The sequence below is a fragment of the Barbus barbus genome (genome assembly GCF_936440315.1).
Source record: "Barbus barbus genome assembly, chromosome: 25".
Classification (NCBI taxonomy): Eukaryota; Metazoa; Chordata; class Actinopteri; order Cypriniformes; family Cyprinidae; genus Barbus; species Barbus barbus.
The window spans coordinates 20,869,582-20,891,661 of record NC_136753.1 but is presented as its reverse complement, the minus strand read 5'-3'; the positions used below and the strand labels follow the sequence as shown (position 1 = coordinate 20,891,661).

The 22,080-nt window shown below is 37.2% G+C and overlaps 1 protein-coding gene across 1 annotated transcript; it reads left to right on the top strand.

Annotated features, from left to right (window-relative positions):
• The first annotated feature begins 263 nt into the window (after window positions 1-263).
• On the top strand, window positions 264-21,810 carry LOC306844710 (vitamin D3 receptor B). The gene is made up of 9 exons (XM_079377053.1): window positions 264-3,364; window positions 11,110-11,254; window positions 11,415-11,545; window positions 12,465-12,649; window positions 13,546-13,645; window positions 16,233-16,419; window positions 17,545-17,696; window positions 18,737-18,853; window positions 18,949-21,810. The coding sequence occupies exons 2-9, from the start codon at window positions 11,112-11,114 to the stop codon at window positions 19,200-19,202; spliced, it is 1,269 nt and encodes a 422-aa protein (XP_079233179.1). The 5' UTR covers window positions 264-3,364; window positions 11,110-11,111; the 3' UTR covers window positions 19,203-21,810.
• The last annotated feature ends 270 nt before the right edge of the window (window positions 21,811-22,080 follow it).

The following is a 22,080-nucleotide window of genomic DNA, read 5'->3' as shown; positions in this document are numbered from 1 at the left end:
CAAATTTTTATGACTTTACCAGCTATCAAATATCAAAATCAGCCCACCCTTTCCCATCAATAAATGAAATATGAGCACACTTGCTTCCTGAAGACACTACTTGTTTGCACAAGCTGAATTAACAGCATTTCAAGGAGGTACACCGTTGATGCTTTATCCTAATTCAACACGACATTGCATCTGTTTTTATTCTTCCACATCTTCAAAAGGACGAGGTCCCACCGAGATTTGAACTCGGATCGCTGGATTCAAAGTCCAGAGTGCTAACCATTACACCATGGGACCGCGCTGCCAGGAAGAGCGACATAACGACACTTATTCACCGAATATGTGTTGCTTAATACTGTGTAGTTATATTATACGTTAACTGTTATGTCCATTAAACTGCGCGTGTATATGCATATTTAGTGTGAATTTGCGATGCTTCCTTTCGGTATTTAAGGTTATAATGCTTGGCTAGCTTAGTTAGCTTATAGGCAGGTTCTAGCAAACCAACAGTGAGTTATTTTTAGTAGCTTTTGTATAAATTATAAGCAACCTACTTTAATATTTGTCGAAATATATTAACTTTTTCATTGTATTTATTTACACTATCGCTATAATGTGTCTTTTCATATCATATTGTGTTATGTTTAGCCGGGACCTGTTTAACTTCAGCTCGTCTTGTGCTGTCTGATCCTCGGACTGAAGGCAAATCTTGCACGCACTCACAGCTGAAAAGGGTTTTAATCGTATTATTTACTTATTTATATACCTTTCTACCGAGAAACAGACGCATCCGATTGTGTCAAAACGGTATTTAATTAGCCTCAAATCCTTACAAAAGATGACTTCCGAGCACAAACAATCAAGGGTGTTTACTGATTAAATGTATTCATTTAATCGTGACTAAAACATCTGCAACAAATATAGCAGATTCTTTAAGAATTCGAAGACTGGTCGGTCTGTAAAACGTCTTTATTTTGGTCATTTTTTCCACTGTTAATCTTTTCTTTTCTCTCTCTTTGGTTTTTCGTTGTGACATTTTCGTTCCGAGTACATATGTAGCACAAAAGATGTGCTCGTATTTCCTTTTGGCTAATCTTAAAAAAAGAGATATTTTCATTACTAAATAAGGGTCAACAGACTAAAAAAATTACAGTTTTACACAACTCTTAATTTACGCTTATACTTTATCAAAATGATTACTATATGAATCCCCCAAACAACCTTATATTGCACAACAGCAAAGCATACTGTAGTAACACTGTAGTAATACTATTGCTGTTTACAAATGTATTGCTGATAATGTTTTATTGTGTATAGCTTTAAAAAAGCAAAATGATTTTAAGCTATGTTTTTATCTGATTTCCATACAGAAATCGAGGCTGCCCTTGACCTTTGACCTACAATGAAGAAACATTCTATGTTCCACGCACATTCCACAGTGATGTTTGTAGTCTCTGAGAGGTTATGACCTGTTATATCACTGTAACCGTCAGGACATTTTGTACGTGGGAAATGGAAAGAGGAGAGCAAAGGTATGATCTTAGTCTTTAGCAAATGCAGACGACCATCTTGCGAGGGATCTTTTATAGGTGAAGGTCACAGGACCATTTTAAACATCATAGATTCACGTGCAGTATTATTAATAGTACAATGACACTGTATCAGTTCCGTATCTCTTTTATTTTCTCTTTGCGGTGCTGTTTTAAATGGACGTACAAAGCATGCTTAGTACCCTAAACGTGCCCCTTTATATTTCCAGACAATAGCCCATATATTCCCGTGAGAGGACGACGGAAACAGCCAATGGATAACCATAAGAGGCCCCTCTCTCTGCATCTTTTACTTCCGTTCATGCCTCTACGATCTTCCTTTCACTACGTCACTCCATCACATTTCTCTTCCTTTATCGCAACATTCGCCATCAATCATTACATCTCACATGCCTGCGCACAAACACGACACAGAACCTTTCCTCTCCCACTGCATGCCACAGGGCTGAATTCCCTGTGTGATCATACTAACACAATCAAACTTGTGTTATTTTTCTCTTATGCATACACACACGCACACAGCTAGCCTTCAAGGCCTGAAACAGAAGCCTCTGCTATACTGCTCAGGCAGACACACCCAAGTAAAACATGAACTCATCTCCTTACAAACCCAAATATTATATTAAAAAAAAAAAGACTGGCCGTCATAGACGGCTGAACATTTCCATGACTTACTGCAGTAACTGTAGAGACCAGAAATCCCCTACTGCTATTAGGTTAAGTAGGCTATTGGCTGGGCCATAAATTGTTTTGTGTTGCATTTATGTTTTTCTTAAAGGAACAGCAAAATGCAAAAGTAAATTTCATTCACTTTATATCTCTCATCATTTATGGACCCTTTCCGAGCCTGTGTGAGGGAATGTTAGGGAATAGCCTTGTCTTTCTTTCTTTTTTTGTTTACATACAGTGAAAATGAATGGCACACAGGCTGTCATTCTTTTGTGTTCCAGAGAAGAAAGAAAGTCATACAGGCTTGCATCAACAGGATGAGTAAACGAAGCGTTCCTTCATTGCAGAATGAAGAGCCTGACACACATTTCTCCTCGTTTATACACGGATAAAATGCTCGACCTCATGCGGACAAACTGTTTACCTCGTTGGTGCCTCTGACGTCATGACACACCCCTCACGCGCGTGAGTGTGTGTGTATGCGCGCGCAGCAGCTCGCCTGTGAATGCAGTGGGGTTCGTGTGAGTGAGTGAGTGTGTTTTGCTTGTGGAATGTGGGAGTTGTCCCCACGCGCTTTAAGAACAACCGACCTGTCCAAACAGTGCGCGCGTGGCAGAGGATGTCACACCAACCAAAACAGCGGACGCACGCTCACAGCACAGTCTTTGATCCGTTATTGGAGGAAAATCCGCCGTACATGGTAGAGTCGGGGCGGGGCGTAATTACACGGAGTCCCATCTATTTAGGGTCAAGTACAAAAATTTTACAGTCCAAACCAGCGTGGGTTTAAAGTTTGTTTTGTGCCCGGAAACTGCGAATCACCCACAGGGCGCGGAGGAAGCGCTTTCAGAATCGACCGATATTTGTGGTCGTATTATTTTGTCTTTCGTTAATCCACAGACTCGCACGGGATGGATTGCAAAGATGCAAGAGCCAGCGTGATTCGTTAGCACCTCGTCGACTAGCTCCTCCAGAGGCTCGACCGCGAGTACGGGGCTGCGGCGCGGCTGGACGCGGAGCGAGGCGACCCTCTGCGGGCTGTGCTGCCGAGGCGGTGGGCGTGTTTTCTCGGCGTCAAGAAAACAAGATTTACAAGTTACGGGCTGGAGCGAAGCAGCAAAAGTCACATCTCTCTTGATCGGAAAAGTTGCACGCAGGTACGAAGCGAGCAGTTTACTCTAAACGCACACTATTATCAAAGTGAACCTTGTGCGCACACGAATGCAATTCAAAACAAAAGCTGCTAGTCTGCTAATGTTAGGTAACCTAACGTTACTCAAGTGACTGTTTTTTTTTTCAACCTGGCACATGAGATCCAGAGAGAGAGAGAGAGAGAGAGAGAGAGAGCTAGTGTGGTAGTTGCTGAGCTAAAACACGTTTGTCGCTTTAATACCTGTTTATTTATTCGTTGTGTGTCTTTGATGCATCTGTCTCGTTGCACTGATTGAATGCAATTTAAACACCGACCTTGGCAAGTTACACAACGTGGAAAACTTTGCATGCCTCCGAGTACAGCTAGTTCTGAAGGATGACACAAAGCGGCAAATCCGTGCTAATGAAGCATTAATTATATTCAAAGCGATGTAAAAGCGTGGAATGGTAATGCGTTTGATAGTATAGCTGCGTATCGGTTCATCTGTTGCGGTAATTTCCAACTGCGACATCATCCAGCCACGGCGACAATATCGCTGCTAACAGTTATAGTTTTACCAGCACTTTTAAAGTTACTGCTTTAGAGATTGAGCTGACTTCTCTAACCAAATACTTTAATGTCAGAGATGTACTGTACTAATTCATAATAAAACGTACAGTACGAGTGATTAAGATCGGATACGTGTTTTTTATGTATGTATGTGTGTGTGTTTGCGGTATTACTTTATAGCAGGTTTCTATTATAATATGACCAAACATTGTGAAATTATATAATGTTTAATAGACCGTTAGTTTATATACATTACTATAGTTACAATGTAATTAAACTTTCCTTCATATATTATCACATATGTGCCTTTAAATGTACATAAAGACATTATCTATTGTGCATTTGCTTATTTGTCTGTTATGTTTAATTGTAAGTGAAAGTTATTATTTAATTTAAACAATTTTTCTTTTTCTTGAAGTCTACTTGTTAATCTTCTGCTTTCCTGATAATAAATGTCATCCTCCTTTTTACATTATGGTCCGAACAAAATGTGCATATTAAGCGTTTTACCTGATGGAGGCCTTTGTTTTCTAAAACCTGATGATGAAAGTAAAACTTTATAAATGCTTTATTACAAACCTGATAAACTGTAATAACCCTGCTATATCAGGTAAATTGAACCTTATTAGTATTGTTTAACACAATGCCCTTGTGGGTCATATAAGAGAGAGAGCGTGTGACTCTGACATGAAAGCACATTGTGCTGTTGGTATGTTGAGAATCTGTTGTAGTTTGCATAGTTTGTTTAACATGTCGGTTGAACTGGGCTAGGACTTTTTCCACCGTTTTTTATGGACAACTAGTTACGGCATGTCAGACAAAGCATGGTCAAAATTGAATGGCTGCTCATATTAATTCTCTTATTTTCTCGTTGTTTAGGTTGATGTTAGGTGGTAGACCTTTAAAATCAATGTTATGGTTACCCTTGTCCCATGTTGGAATGGCTAGGACTAGCTGTATCAGATAATGTGTTTGTGTGGCTGTAATGCAAGTGGTAGAAGTGGTTGTTTTGGGAACGATGCTCTATTGTGCAAATTTAGGGTTGCGATTTTCTAATTTGAGTGGAAATAGTATGAGATAGCCAACCATGTAACAAGATTAGACGTGATACCCTGGAAAGATTTCAGAACCCACTTTCTCTTTTACGTCTTTTGTATGTTCACAACTGTTCAAAAGTTTGAGGTCAGTGCCTTTTTTTTTCTTTTTTCTTTAAGAAACAAACAAATACTTAAGCAAGAACGCATTAAATTAACCAAAAGAGACCATAAAGACATTTTCTAGTTCTACAAAAGATGTTTATTTTAATTAAATACTGTTCTTTTCAACTTTTTTTCTATTCGTCAAGTAAAAAAATAAGTATTGTTTCCACAAAAAAATTAAGCTGCATGAGTGTTTTAAACATTGATGATGTGTTTCTTGATCTCCAATCATGTGACACTGAAGACAGGTGTAATGGCAGCTGAAAATTCTGCTTTGCCACCACAGGAATACATTTTGTTTTAAAATATATAAAAAAGGAAAAAAGTTCTTTTAAATTGGTATAATATTTCACAATATTACTGTTTTTCCTGTATTTTTGCTCAAATAAATGCAGCCTTGATGAGAATAAGAGACTTCTTTCAAAAACATTAATACATCTTACAAGCTTGTCTACTAATGTATACATACACACAACATATATTCACACATTTCTATATTTTCCCCTATTTCTCTTCTTTTTTGTTGCAGGATAAATGACTGAAAATATGTGGATTTGTTTTCTGCTGAGCTCCAGTAAGGACGGCGATAGGAAAATCTATATCGTCCTATAATGGATGTTTGCATGTTCAGTATAGTCCAGAATACCCATGCACCTGTATAATGCGTTCTTAAACGTGATCGATTCTGAGTCTGTGCCAGGCTGGACTTCCTTGTACACGTCTGCCTTTATGTAGGTTGTACTGATGATATGTTCCTTTTGTTTAAAGGAACTGGATTGTGATGTTTAGGTTGTTGTTGTGGCGGTGCTCATTTCAGAGGCTGGAATGTGTGTGCCTGTGTGTAGTTTCTGTAACTCTAGGCAGAAGCTTTGAGGCCTTGACTGTAGCCCTGTAGAGAGGCCCATTGAAGGGAAAGTTGGCTCTGTATGTGTGTGTATGCGTGTGTGTGTATGCAGACCACTGGGATTGGACACAGGGTAGAAAGACCCCCTGTACGGAAGGAGGGAAAATGGAGGAAGGAGGAGTCAATTACACTTTTCTGGTCATGTGTGTGTTTTTGCCCCGTGTTTTGCATGGACAGAGTGAGTGGTTGCACTACGGCAAGGGTAACCAAAGACGAATACGTAAAAATGGCTATTCACGGCTGAGAAAGATTTCTCATTAGTCAAAAGCCTAAATTTGACTTCAGGCCGTTTTGTAATGTAACTTGTACAGTGTTGGCCTGATGTTTGTTTATTTACTGTGGCTAATGTTTTACAGTGCTATCTTTGTCTTTGCATCTTATTTAAATGATATTTGTTTGCTTATGATGAATTTAACAGTTCAGAAATAATTGATGTTCAGTGTGAGGAGGTTTTTCAGCATGATGGAATGATAAATGATTAATGTATGTCTCTGCGCAGCGTATCTTCGGCTACTGTGGATTGGTACTATTTGCTCAGTGCTTGACATTGCTATATATGGCTTCACTAAACCTACATGGACTGAGAGTCAAATAGACTGAAATAACACAGAAAATGTATGATCTTTTTTTAAATTTCTTTCCATAGCATTGATTTCTATAAGATCCGATACTTTGCATAGTAATATACTGTCAGCTTGGGTGATCAGGAAGTGAAGGGATCTTGTGTCACCCTAATTACATACTTACCAAGTAAATACATAAATTATACTTAAAAGTTTAGTGGTCATTACACAAAAATAACTGAATGCAATGATTGGCCAATCAGAAGATGTTGCTGAGGCTCAATTTAGGTTCTTCATCACAATGTTTTTTTTTATACATCTGTCTCGTCAAGGTTTCGCAATGCAATAATATAATATATAAAATAAAATAATATAATATAATATAATAATATAATAATTTATAATATACACTGTTAGAAATTTTTTTTATCACTGTACTCTAAAAGCTAAAAGCTGCATCTTTGTACCTTATTTACCTCAAAATGTTACATATTAGGACCTTAAAGTTACATGTTTGTACCTAAAGTGTACATATGAAGAACTTGTTTTTAGCTTTTTTACCTCAGGGTACCATTCCAGTGACAGCTTTATACGTTTTTTTTCTGAAACTGTACAAGTAATGCAAAATAAACAAATATAAATTCTGAGATTGCAGTAAAATAAAAATAGAGATGTTGCTACAGTATCCACTGTAATAAAAGGATGGTTCACCAAAAATGAAAATTATGTGATCATTTACTCGTCTTGTGTCTTGTGGTGTTCCAATCTGTGTGACTTTCTTTTCTTCAGTGGAACGTAAAGGAAGATATTCTGATGAATGTTGATTTCCATGGTATGGACAAAAATATACACACATTTCTCAAAATATTCCTACATGGATTGAATTTGTGTTTCTCTTCAGGGTTACTACATTTCATAGGGTTAAATCTAAACCAGCTTGATTTCAATGTGTATATCGACTGTTCCGGCTGCTGAGGGGTATGTTAATGTAAATGCTGCCTGTGGTTAAACATCTAGCGTAAACAATTACTTATACATTCACGTAACGTGTATATGTTTTTACCCTGTTCAAATGGAAATCTCTGAAAGAATCCGACAGAAAAATGACTTTACCATGTCCTCATAGAGTGTTGCTTGGCATGGGTTTTAGTTTGTATTTGTGTGGTGTACTTGTGGAATTTTGTGTGTTGTGTGTGTGTGAGAGAGAGACTTTGTGTGTGTGGTAGTGTTATAATCTGGCACTGTGTTTCCAGTAGGGTTCGTGTGAGGACAACAGCAGTTTCTGTGTGTTCTGGACCCGAACTGACCCAACTGGCTCTGCGCATTACACATACACGCATATTTCCTTGGCATGTGTGTGTGGAGGAAATGTGTAGGACAGTTTGTCTCGAAGTCTCTGTCTGTTTTTATGGTTTTTATGGGCCTGCTGATCGTTCTGCCATTATAGCCCTCAAAGCCAGTTTGCCGGGTCGCTTCAAGTGCGAGAACATTTCTACAGGGCTTTAGTATGTGATGTTGCATGTTGTGTTCCTGTGTTTTCCACATGGTCTCCATGCCAGGCCTGGCATTCCTGCCGTGTTAGTCTGTCTCTGTCTGTTGTCATAGCTAATGAAGGTTTATGAAACCCTGACAGCATCTCTGTCCTGTCCTGCACACAGGCGCCCCTCAGCCTCTGCTGCAAGGGCTGGCGTGCTTTTCTCTGTGTTTACTTAAATTTATGACCTAACTATGCCTAAATGTCACACTAGTTACAAAGTCGACTCGCATTATGCAGTTTCTAGGAGTATTTATTGAGAAGGAACCATAGCTACGCATGTCGATTGAAGTATCACCATAGCTACATGTTATATAGTGGAGTTACTATAGCATGAGCACTGTATGTTACACAGTAACCACTGGCAATATGTTATGGAATATGCTAATCTGTGCTTATCAGCAATGACTTTGCTCTCTGAATTTGTTTTCGAAAATGAGGTCAAAGTCAATTCTCACCATATTTTCAAACCGTTTTCAATTTTGATTAAAAGATAGCGATCGTGCATGTTTCTTCGAAGGCGATTTTCTCCGCTTTAGTCATGCGGTACCTCATGTTCTTTTATATGATAAACAGGCCATTGCACTCGCATCCAGGTCATTCTGCTGAAGAGGGACAGTCTTTCTCGTACACCTTGTCCTACATACTTGTTAGTGCTATGTGATGCTTCAGTCAGTTCAATCATTAACTCTGAACTACCTTAAAGGGCATCACAATCGTACATATAGTGAGGTGTCAGTCATGTCTTCACATGTCCAGATCTAAAATATCCCAAGTGTTCTCAAATTTCCCAGATGCTATGTGGCATCAGATGAAACATTAACCTGACCGGCAAATTAAGACACATTTAACATTTTCTGAAGGTCTCTTATCTCCTTCTTACTATATGTGCGTTGATAATAACAGCCATATACTGAAGCAAGTGCGAATAGCGGAGATGTTATGTGCACAGTCCAAAATCTCAATGTGCCCACACAGTTAATGATTTTGGAGACTTGTGAAAGCAAGTTTACCTAACAATTGCTTTTAGAATGACTGGTTTTATTCTTTTAAACTTTTAAATCGATCTGTTCTTCTAGCCTTCCGTTTTTTTGTTTAATCAATGTTTTGGATTTTAAATGTTAAATTCATTTTAGATTACCGAGTGTAATACGGAGCATTGCTCATAATATGAGTTTATGAGGACTATATTGTATAGCAAGGCTAATCACTCATAGCTACAGCTCACTTCACTAAGTCCACTTTATTATTTAAAAGGTTTTTTTTTTTTTTTTTTTTTTTTTACACATGCTGTTGAGAAATTAGGTACAATCCAGAATAATGAAACTCAATGACTTTTTTTCCTGCTCTTGAGTGCACCAAGATGTGAATGCATATGAAAGCATGTATGAAGTTAAAATGACCTAAAAGTATATGAATTGCTTTACTTTCTTTGAAATAAGTACCGGTCTGTTTTAAATATTCCTATGTAATGACAGATGCATTTAAACAGTTTGTGTGTGCCTATACTTCAAAGTTCACATTCATTTGATTAAAACGCATCTTTTTGTAATTGTTTATTTATTCATTTTAAGTGACTTGTGTCTGTCTTCCTTTTTGAATCTGTCTGGTTATTGACAAGCAAAAACAATCATTATCATTACTGGATAAGCCAAGAAAAATAACAACGTCCATCTGCAGGTTACCTTCAAAAATATGCACATAAGTAGTGCCATGTTTGTGGCTGACTGCCAACTAAATCTTCACAAATGAGGATTGCAAATATTTCACACATTTTGAATAGATGAATAAATGAACAGCCCAATTTAGATAAATGCATCATTATGTTCTGAAGTGTTTTGAAATGGTTTTATTAGTGTGAGTTTTCTGTGTGCATTAGAGTAATTTGAGAACTTTCTCTTGAAGAGGTCACGTCGTGTGTGTGTGTGTATACTAGAACTGAACCAGTATTTAAGTAGGTAAACTTGCCATATATGAAGCTTTTAGCATATTTTCCACCGAAAGATTCTGTTTATAGCGAAGAGCTCACAAAAAGGCATTTTCTACCTCAAAGTAGGAATTTGTGAAAACAGGAAAACTGTGACATCACCCTCTATGTCGAGGTATGTTTATTTGGTTTGCACTGTTCCTGTTTGTATACTCCGAGTCGTGATGTCCCTGCGACCTTTCACATAGATCTCCATTTTATTGCTAATCCCATGTATTACGACAGTGATAAGTTTGAAGACTTGATCGCGTGCTGTTATCATACACACATTTATTGTGACAATGTTCTCATCACCTGATGCTTTTTAGCTGTTTGAGTGTGTCACTTTGACCTCTGACTCATTTCAGCGTGGCTGCTGTTCCTCGTGGGTTGTTCAGTGGGTCTTTAATGATTTTATGTTTGTGTTTGCTGACCTTGTTCTTTTTATTTTATATTTGTTTCAAAAAAGGCTTCTGATGGAGATATTGAAGCTGACATCTGTTTGTTTTCATTTGCACGGTCTCCTACAACCACTCCAATCCTCCTGCCCTTCCTCAATGGTGTAGCACTGATAGCTAATTAATATTCCCCTCTATCTCGTAAGCTCTTTATCAATGCGCATACATTAGTGATGCTTATATAAAGAACTGTTTTCCCCCCATTCAGTTTGTGATACTGGCCCCATGGCTTTAATCAGAATGATTTATTGTTCTATTAAAGGATTGTTAATTATTCAACACATTCTAAAGAATGTCAGTTATGATTTGTGGTTTTGTTATGCTGTCAGTCTGTGCTGAAGAAAGAGGACATTTCCTTTTGTTTCTGTTTTTTTTTCTTTTTCGTGGCACTGAAGACTAGAGTAGCTTCAGTTTTGTCATCTCAGGAATAAATTGCATTTCCAAATATATTAAATTAGAAGACAGTTCTTTTAAATTGTAATACTGCAATCTGTGTTCATCTTCCCATCATCCTCGTAAATACACAACTCTGTATGTTTGACTCTGTTTCTCCTCCTCCTCCTTCGTCTCCTATAGTGATGGAGTCAGCCGTTAGTACATCCACTCAAGTGCCAGATGAGTTTGACCGTAATGTTCCACGGATCTGTGGTGTGTGTGGAGACAAAGCCACTGGCTTTCACTTTAATGCGATGACCTGCGAGGGCTGCAAAGGCTTCTTCAGGTACACACACACACACACACACTCACACAATTTCTCTCAGCCAATTTAGTATTCACACAGTTACGCCGATGTTCATTAAGAAGCACATTAACACATGTTATCTGTAACCAATGTGATACTGCCAGACTATTTTTAGCGTTTTTGCGCGTGTGTTCATTAGGCGCAGTATGAAGCGGAAGGCCAGTTTTACCTGTCCTTTTAATGGAAGCTGCACCATCACCAAAGATAACCGTCGCCACTGCCAGGCCTGCAGACTCAAGCGTTGCCTGGATATTGGCATGATGAAAGAGTGTGAGTTACTAGCCAACATGACACATCTCAGAACACTGATTACTTGGAGCCAAGATATACTTTGTTACATCACGTTTTAATTATAGTTTAGATATTTGTATTTACCCTGCTGTCTCAAAAGCTTCCAAATGTCAGTTTTGTGGTCTTGAAGGGCTTTGCATGAATGCTATGCTGTTTGTAAGGTTGTCCCAAACAAAAGCAAGTAAGATGATCCGGTCCCAAAAGGCTGTTAGAAAAGTGATACTTAGTATACGGAAGTAGTTTCGTGAGCACATGATTCTGAGTGGCAGCTCTTTGCAAATTATTTTGAAAGTGAAAGGTACTTCAGATTATGGATTTCACAATGTTTGATTGCTCTCGTGTTTTAAAGAATCATCAGAGGAAAATATTGCTTGTATGCTATCACGTTGTTGTTTTTTAAACATGCATCGCATGCAGAGTCATAAAACGGTTATATTTGATGCAAATGTTTTACTGACCCCAACAATCATGATAGCTGTAAACCTGAATATTGCTTTAACCCTAAAAATAAATAGTTTAATCATTTTAATTTAAAGAGGCTGGAAATTAATAGTAATAATGCTTAGATTATTGGGGGAAAGGAAAAGAAATATCCTTTAGATTTAGCTGAGATAACGTGGTTCCATTTTTTTCAGGTATTTCTAAAGTAAAAATGTTCTGTTCTGATGGAATTGTTCTGTCCCTCGTCAGTGTCTATGAGACTAAATCAAATTAAAGCTATTGATTAAACTCTATCAAACGATACTAAAGTAAATTATAATTAATTATGGTAGTAATATAAGGCTGGAGAAGAACATACGATATTAGTTTCTCATTATTTTTTTATTTGTATTTTGCCTGTAATAAAATTATATTACATGGGCCACAGTAATGATATGCATCTGTCTTTTTCCTTCAGTTATACTGACGGATGAGGAAGTTCAGAGGAAAAAGGAGCTGATCCAGAGGAGAAAGGATGAGGAGGCGCAGAGGGAGGCGCAGAAGCCCCGGCTTTCAGAGGAGCAGCGCAGCATCATTGATACGCTGGTGGATGCACATCACAAAACCTATGACGATTCCTACTCCGACTTCTCACGCTTCAGAGTAAAATATATTCATCTGATTTCTCTCTATTCTCTTCCTCTCTTCTATATGCCATTCTCTTAGTTTCAGCCAGTTTTAAGATGTTCTTGTACAGTGAGCCTAATGAGGTTTTGGACATTTCAGTGGCACATAATGTTGCCTGCATTCAGTTTTAAATCAAGAGGCATCTGTAAACAAATGATACTAGAGCTTTTCTCAGAACTTGCATTTCTCAACCAACTGGTGTGAAAATGATTTAAAGTGATCAAACACTACCGTTCAAATGACTGGGTTTGGATCTTTGTCTTTTAGAAAAATGTTTTGTAAGAAGTCTCAAAAGCTTATCAGGGCTGTATTTATTTGATTAGAAGTACAGTAAGAACAGTAATATTGTGACAATATTATTACAATTTAAAATGACTGTTTTATATTTAATATATAAAATGTCATTTATTTATATGATGTCTAAGCTTAATTTTCAGCAGCCATTTCTTCAGTCTTCAGTGTCACATGATCCTTCAGAAATCATTCTGAAATGCTGATTTAGTGATCATGAAACATTTCTTATTATCAATGTTGAAAACAGTTTTGTGGAAACCGTGATACAATTTTTCAAGAATTCTTTGATGAATAGGAAATTCAAAAGAACAGCATTTTCCACCTTTGATGAATCACAGTATTGATTTCCTTCAAAATAAAAAACATCTTACTAATCCCAAACTTTTGAACAGAGGTGTATATATGATATCCCAAATGTTTCTATATGTCAAGTAAATCCTGTTGTTTTTATATTTAGTTATATGATGCAGAGGCATTCTTTTTGGCAACTTTTTGGGTCCACTTTTTCTGTCTTTCTTAGGCATACTTTGCTAATTTATTCAGTGTGTTCATATGTTTATGTGTATTTTGTGTTGCAGCCTCCAGTTAGAGAGGGTCCAGTTACACGCAGTGCCAGCCGAGCCGCGTCTCTTCATTCACTATCAGATGCCTCCTCAGACTCCTTCAGCCATTCTCCAGGTGACACACACACGTGTATACATGCTGAACTAAGGCACACAAACACTCGTTTGTGCATAAATCACCTGTAAGATTTCTTCTGAGAAATGTTTTTCAGCAAAAGTGTGAGGCGCGAACAGCGTGTGTGTTTGTGTGTCAGGGGGTTGTGTGTCTTATATGCACAGCAGGCTCCGTCCATCTCACCATGCCTGACGTCACAGGAGAGCCTCTCTAATGACAAACAGACTCTTCACATGCGTACACACACACACATGCACACACACATGGCTCATCCTGGAAGCAGCAAGTTGTTTTTGTAACTTTAAATATGACTGTTATAAACTCTGTACTGGGGTGGGTGGTATGACCATAATCTTACAGCGCACAGTATGAGTATAATTTATTTTTCTGGATTTTTTAAATAAATTAAATTACCAATTGGAAAACTCTGTTTATAATAAGAAACAGATCCATTTTCTGACTGCTGCTGCTTGTTTAATTAATCTTGAAAAGTGTTGATTACAGCGTTACGTTAATGTCTATTCGCTTTGTATGGAAACGTGGTATTTTGCAGTTGTTCTAATATCTTGACATTGTTTGCTTTTTAGGCAAGGTGTAAATAAGAGATTTATTCTGCTATGTTGACAGCTTTGTTTATTGTTGTGAAGGCGTTTGCAGAGTGTAGAACACAGTACGCTGTCACCCATTGAGGCTGTGCTGAGCTGCGGGCTCAACCAGTCACGTGTACTAGTGCAAGCTTTAGTTAGCATTTATTTAACATTTGAAATGAAGAAAAATGCTAATTAATTAATGCAGTTACAATATCAAGAAAAATAGAAAATTGCTGAAATTACCACCCCCCCACAATATTTCCTTACAATTCACTAAAATATTAAAAACAAGTTATTTGTTGTCTGACTGTATTATATAAGGCTGTTGGCAGATTTTGAAACAGACACAAGGGGGAGATAAAGCTTCCGTTAAAGTGGAAACAGATTCAGATTTTTACATGCTTTACCAGCATTTTCACTGGTCCACCACAAAAATAATAATTAATTTCATTCAATGCTAAGAACTACAGTAAAATGAAAGAATTATCACTTTTGTTGGCATCTGTTTGGAGTTCAGAGGTGTTAATCTGTTTTGTTCTTACTCTCTCTCTCAGTTCAATTAAATTAAATTCAAATAGCTTTATTGGCATGACAAAAATACATTTTGTATTGCCAAAGCATTGAGACAACAAAGAAAATGGTTTAGAACATCTGAACATTTACACTATAAGTTATCGTAACATTTATTTAAATATTATAACTAATGTTATATATAACTAATATGGAAATGTCATATACAGGTGCATCTCAAAAAATTTTAATATTGTGAAAAAGATCATTATTTTTTGTAACATTTCAAAAAGTGAAACTTTCATGTATTAAAGGTTCATTCAGTTTTTTTTTTTTTTTTAATTTTGATGATTAGAGCTTAGCTCATGAAAGTCAAAATTCCAGTATCTCAAAATATTAGAATATTTCCTAAGATTTGCAAAACAGAAAAGTTCAAGTTCTTTAAAGTATGTTCATTTATGCACACAATAGTTGGTCGGGGTTGCACCCCAAATCATCACTGACTGTGGAAACTTCAAACTGGACTTCAAGCAGCTTGGATTCTGTGCCTCTCCAGTCTTCATCCAGACTCCAGACCTTGATTTTCAAATGAAATGCAAAATTTACTTTCATCTGAAAAGATGAATTTGGACCACTGAGCAACAGTCCAGTTCTTTTGCTCCTTAGCCCAGGTAAGATGCTTCTGACATTGTTTCTGTTTCAGAAGTGTCTTGGTAGCCCTTTTCCTGAAGACGTCTGAGCGTGGAGACTCTTGTTGCACTCACTCCAGCTTCAGTCCACTCCTTGTGAAGCTCTCCCAAGTGTTTGAATCGGCTTTGCTTGACAGTATTCTCAAGCATGCAGTCATCCCTGTTGCTTGTGCACCTTTTCCTACCCAATTTCTTCCTTTCAGTCAACTTTGCATTTAATATGCTTTGATACAGCACTCTGTGAACAGCCACCCCCTTCCAGTAATGACCTTCTGTGACTTACCCTCTTTGTGGTAGGTGTCAATGATTGTCTTCTGGACCATTGCCAAGTCAGCAGTGTTCCCCATTATTGTGGTTTCATACTGTAGGGATGGACTTTCATGAGCTATAAGGTCTAATCATCAAAGTTAAAACAAAAAAAAACCTTTGAAATGTTTTAGCTTACATGTAATGAATCTAGAATATATGAAAGTTTCACTTTTTTTAAATGCGGTACAAAAAATAACGAACTTTTTCACAATATTCAAATTTTTTTAGATGCACCTATATATATATATATATATATATATATATATATATATATATATATATATGTATATATATGTATATATATACACAGATAGGTATAGAAGAAAAAAACGTAATATAGAAGTCATGTAGCAGCTACTGCACTTTTAATTGTAACATTATGTACATGTGTAACAGTATTTTAGTTGTGTGAGAGTGTGTCTATTGGTTGTTTGTTTCTTGATTGTTTCTTGATTCTCTCTCTCTCTCCCTCTCTTTTCACATCTGCAGAGTCCGGAGATCGTAAGATGAATCTGAGCAGTCTGTTGATGATGTATCAGGAGCAGGGTTTGAGCTCCAGTCCAGATTCAAAGGAGGATGAGGGCACGGGTCTTTCCATGCTTCCTCACCTGGCTGACCTGGTTTCCTACAGCATTCAGAAGGTCATCGGCTTTGCCAAGATGATTCCTGGATTCAGGTCAAATTTTGTGTGTGTGTGTTTATGTGTCAGGCAAAATTTAAGAACGGTCTTTTTTTAACTCTTAAATTAATTTTATTTAGAATGTCTAGTGAGAGGAATTTACTTAATTACAATTTAAAGAAATTCAACAGTCACCAGAAGGAATTTGGTTTTGCAACAAAACTGGAGAAATTTTACAGCACAAAAACGGCAGCAGAATTTTACAATTTTTTTACAGCAGTAATTTTGATTAATACCTGTATATATCTGAGATCAGTAGTGTTTCGAATTTTGCCGTTTTGAATTTTACTGTAAAACACCAGAAAAAACTCTATAAAAACAATATTTTATACAGTCAATAATTTGAGTAATTATATACATATGCTCCATTCAGCTGAATGGAGCACAACCACAATATCAGTGTATGCATTAGGGACGTGTTCTTAAAGTAATAATTCACCCAAAAAATTAAATTTGCTGTTCATTTACTTGTCCTCAGGCCACAAGTTAGTGGCAACCGCCGATTAAGACTATAGATTTTTTTTTTTCACTTTATATGCTTTAGACAAGTAAAATATCTGTTGCACTTCATTATTGGGTGCTTTAATAGTATAAAACAGTATACATTGCCAATACCTTATTACAGACGAACAGTAACCTACATCCTAAATGGACTGAGGGTAAGTAAAGCAAATTTTAATCTTGGGGTAAATTATGCCTTTAATTTCATAGGGCCTCAAATTAAGATTTTTGTGGGTCCTGAGCAAGGACGTTCTCTACATTCCTTTCATCCATTTTAGTGGCTTGTTTGTGGAAATTTCCATCTTCTTCCCAACAGGCTAATGTTGACATGACTATCATCTATTTAATTTCCTCAGGAACATAAAAATAGGTTTGACCTTACAGACTGTCACTCTCAGTACATGTTTTTTGCCTGCCTCTGTGCACTTCCATGTATTTTCCAGCTTCCTCAGAAAGAGCGTACATACATATGCATTACGGACCGCACGTTGCTGTGGTAACCATAGGAGTGTCATGTTATCCTCGCTGAATGCACCCACTCCCTTTACATCTGCCATTCACAGAATCCAGCATGAGCCAACATTTGACGTGTGTGCGTTTGTGTCTGTTTGTGTGTCTCAGAGAGCTGACAGCTGAAGATCAGATTGCTTTGCTCAAGTCCAGTGCTATAGAAGTGATCATGCTCAGGTCCAACCAGTCTTTCAGTCTGGAGGACATGAGCTGGAGCTGTGGAGGCCCCGAGTTTAAATACTGTGTCAATGATGTCACGAAAGGTACACACAAACAGACATACATTGTTTCATGTATTGACATGCAGTGGTATTGTTTGCTAAAACTAAATTAAAAATGTATGTAATTAATTGAAATAAAGCTGAAATAAAAATTACGGTAACACTTTAGAATAGGGAACACTTATTCACTATTAACTACAACGTTTCCCTCAATAAATTCCTAATTTGCTGCTTATTAATAGTTAGTAAGGTAGTTATTAAGTTTAGGTATTGGGTAGGATTAGGGATATAGAATAAGGTTATGTAGAATAAGGCATTAATATGTGCTTAATTACTACTAATTAATGGCTAATAATTACATGCATGCTAATAAGCAACTAGTTAAGAGACCCTAAAATAAACCCTTAAATTTTAAATGTTTCAGATGAAACTGAATGTCAGCAGAGGGTTTGATGATTTTGTTCAAGTTGTGAATTTTTTTTATTTTCTCAAAATAATTTTACTTTCTAAACCAGTCTTATGCATGGAGACCATATAGTGGCTCCAAAAAATATGCCCCCTAAAACAAAATGAAAAATGTATTCACATCTTTGTTTTGGATATAAATATAATACAAATACAAAGCTAGCATTTTGTTTAAAAAAAAAACAATACAGTACTTCACATGCATTAGGTATGATTAACTAATAATGAATAATATTTTTTTTCAGCATTTATATAATTTAATGTTGTACATTGTTAATTCATACTCGTTAATTCAATTAATTTTAAATGTTTAAACTGTATATGTACAAATTAACTGTATAGATCAATACATGAAAGTATTGATTATTATTGTTTCATGAAATTGTTTAAATGATTAAGTATAATTAATTATAATAATCATTATATAATAATCAATATTAATACATAATGACAAAACAGTCGATATATTTTTCGAAAATGAAATAAAAAAACACTTTCTGGTTATCAAACATTGTGAAAAAGGTCCATAGTCAATGTGATAAACAACACCTGTTGTTAGTCTCTGTTAATAATGAGCCTAATGAAATCCTCCTGATTTTGTGTGTTTGTGGGCACAGCTGGACACACTCTGGAGCTGTTGGAGCCTCTGGTGAAGTTTCAGGTGGGCTTGAAAAAGCTCAACCTACATGAGGAGGAACATGTGCTGCTAATGGCCATTTGCCTGTTGTCTCCAGGTCAGCTTATATACCATATGCACCAAGCATTAGACAGACTGAGACTTCATACGTGCAAACAGAAATCTCTCTTGTCTGTGTTTGTGTGTTCATAGACCGGCCCGGGGTGCAGGACCACGAGCGAGTGGAAGCGTTGCAGGACAGAATATCTGAGGTTCTGCAGGCGTACATCCGTGCACATCACCCAGGGGGGCATCTGCTCTACGCTAAGATGATCCAGAAGCTGGCGGACCTCCGCAGCCTGAACGAAGAGCACTCCAAACAGTACCACTCCCTCTCTTTCCAGCCCGAACACAGCATGCAGCTGACCCCTCTGGTGCTGGAGGTGTTCGGCGGACAGGTCACTTAACATCTTCACCCGAATTGGAACAAGACGTGCGGGTCAAATGGCGTGACCCATAGGGTTGTGGAGTGAATGTATGGACAATCACATTAAAACACATACAGAATTTCCAGGACGAAGTTTGTGAGTGGTGTGTGTGTGTGTGTAAGTGTATCCCTCATCATTTACAGATCAGCTAGGGAGTGCCATAGATGTTTCCGGTTGTTTGTTTGTTGTATGTAAGGAGGACATTCTCATGAGAATGTAATATTGTCATATGGTGTTTTTCATTGTGGCAACTCGATACAGTATATTTTACTGTATTGTCAATAGCCAACAGTATTACACTGCATGTGTAGGGTGAGTTTGTGAGTGTGTGTGGTCCTGTTCTAAACCTCTGCATGGTCCCCAAAGCGCTGTCCACTACTGCTGATGTCCTGTCCTTCACCTCCTGCCTTTAAATGCACAGGGTTAAAAGTACTAATGCAAGCACACAGCTCTAACTCACCCCCTCGCCTAGCCACTTAACCAATCAAACGGCAGCTCCGCCCCCCTTTCCTCTGCCTCCAGAGCTCTGATTGGTCGCTGAACAATGGCTGTCTTCTCTACTGTTATTTGCCTGTGCTGTGATTGGCCAATAACCTGGCGCCTCTGCAAAGTGGTCAGTGCAGCATTAGCGCTTGCCACTCAGCTAACCTGTAAATTAGACTCAGTATCTATATTCGTACCTTTTCAAATCAGTGTAAATAGAGTTTGATATAAGCGTTTCTTGTGGCTAATGGTAGAATCTAGCAGAGGGAGACCCTGCAGCCCTAGCTGGTTATGATGAATATGTAAATGAAGACTGCGGTCTAACTGTGCGTTTATGCAGACATACAGGAATTATGCATTGTTTTAAAGAACTGCGAGCATTACCTCCCTTCTTTAGAATGTTGTGAAGTCATATAGGTTACATATTTCTCAACTTGCATTCCATCATTCATTTTTTTTCTTGGAACCACTTTTCTTTTTCAGATTACTTCAACTAATTACATTTTTCCCTAACAATGTTTTACGCTTCGTTAGCTATCATGAAAAAAACCCCAGCTGAATGCTTTTTATCATGACTTTAATTTTTTTTAAATGTAACGAGTTACACTGCAAAAATAAAAATGCCTGTGTCATATTTCAACCCAAAAGAAAAAAATCTCCCTGGATGTAATTTTAATTACTCTAATATGATAATGAATATCATCCATTTTACAATTATGTATTCTTTACGTTCTAAATTATATATCTTTTTCTCTTCATATTACATTAATTAGTAACTCTGTTTGTATTGCTTTGATTGGGAAATAAGACTAACACTAAAATAAAATGACACTAAAAGCAGCATGCTGGGTAATTTCTGAATTAAATTTTAATCATCAGTAACTGCAGTGTTGCATGCTACCTGGGAATATTTGTTATTTTGTTGGCACAGGGGAGGTTCTTCAAAGCATATTCTAATTACAGCATAACACAACTCAGCACATTCTTGTCTTACGCTGGTTATTATCTAAATGGTAATTACAGACACCTAATGCCATGTCAGCCATGGTATAGACTTTTTATTTTATTTTTTTGCATGTCTTTGGACACCATGTTAATATCACACTAGTCACTGCCTGCATTGTGTCCTCTAAACCAAACACAATTGCCTTAGCTTGGCCTCAGCTGTTCACAGTTCATTTTAATTGACCTTTTTATGCTTTTTAGCTATGTAAGTCCTTTTCTCCACTGTGTCACTTATTTTCTGTAAAAAATAATTGCGAGACTTTCGTCAAGGGCTCCTTGAGTCGCTCGCATTAGAGGGCTAATTCTTAACGAGCGCTATTTCTGTTACTTTATATATCTCGTTCTCTCCAGTTTCTCCACAAACATTTTTTTTTTTTTTTTTTAAATAACGTCTGATTTGTATGAATCTTCTTCTCAGTCAGGGCTCAGGGTCATTAGGAAAATCTTTTCTGTGGTATGAGCGTTAATCATAGTTAATAAAGATTGTTTGTAGGTGTGAGTTTGGTGTCGGAACTGGGTCGATGATTTAATGATCATGTAAGCTGAATTAACTACCTGGAAACTGCGGTCGCTCGGAAGGGCGAGCGCAGTGCGAGTGTGTGTCTGTGTAAGCGTGCGTTTATGAAGTGAGGTCGATGCATAGCATTTACACCAAGTATATTCACATATGATTGGGTGTTGCATATTCGGCCCAGCATTGATGGGGAATGTGTTTGTGTGGGAAGGAGAAAGAGTGAGAAGGTTATCGTTTCCTCAGTATATTACTATTAAATAACTTAGTCATGGCACTTAAGATTTAATGATATGGAAGGTTTGCTATATATATCTATGAGTATTACTTTTGCAAATGTAAAATATTAAAATATTTTCTTGTAGACTAGTTTTGATATTCTGGTATCAGTGTACAGGTGGCGGCACAGGGCAGAGGGTTGTGTGTGTATGTGTGGGTAGATATTCAAATATAGCAAAGTACGACTGAAAGCTAACCTCCTGCCCCGCGCGGGCATATATATATATATATATATATATATATATATATATACAGTGGGGATCGAAAGTTTGGGAACCCCTTGCAGAATCTGTGAAAATGTGGATAATTTTACCAAAATAAGAGAGATCATACAAAATGCATGTTATTTTTTATTTAGTACTGTCCTGAGTAAGATATTTTCCATAAAAGATGTTTACATATAGTCCACAAGACAAAAAAATAGCTGAAATTATTAAAATAACCACATTCAAAAGTTTGGGAACCCTTGGTTCTTCTTAATACTGTGGGTGGTTACCTGGATGATCTACGACTGTTTTTTGTTTTGTGATGGTTGTTCATGAGTCCCTTGTTTGTTCTGAACAGTTAAACTGAGCACTG

Bases quoted from the DNA above. Each gene is read 5' to 3' on its own strand.
- LOC306844710 (XM_079377053.1), top strand. From the start codon at position 11,112: ATGGAGTCAGCCGTTAGTACATCCACTCAAGTGCCAGATGAGTTTGAC. The intron at 11,255-11,414 runs GTACACACACAC...TGTGTTCATTAG, and splicing joins GGCTGCAAAGGCTTCTTCAG to GCGCAGTATGAAGCGGAAGG. The intron at 16,420-17,544 runs GTCAAATTTTGT...TGTGTGTCTCAG, and splicing joins AAGATGATTCCTGGATTCAG to AGAGCTGACAGCTGAAGATC.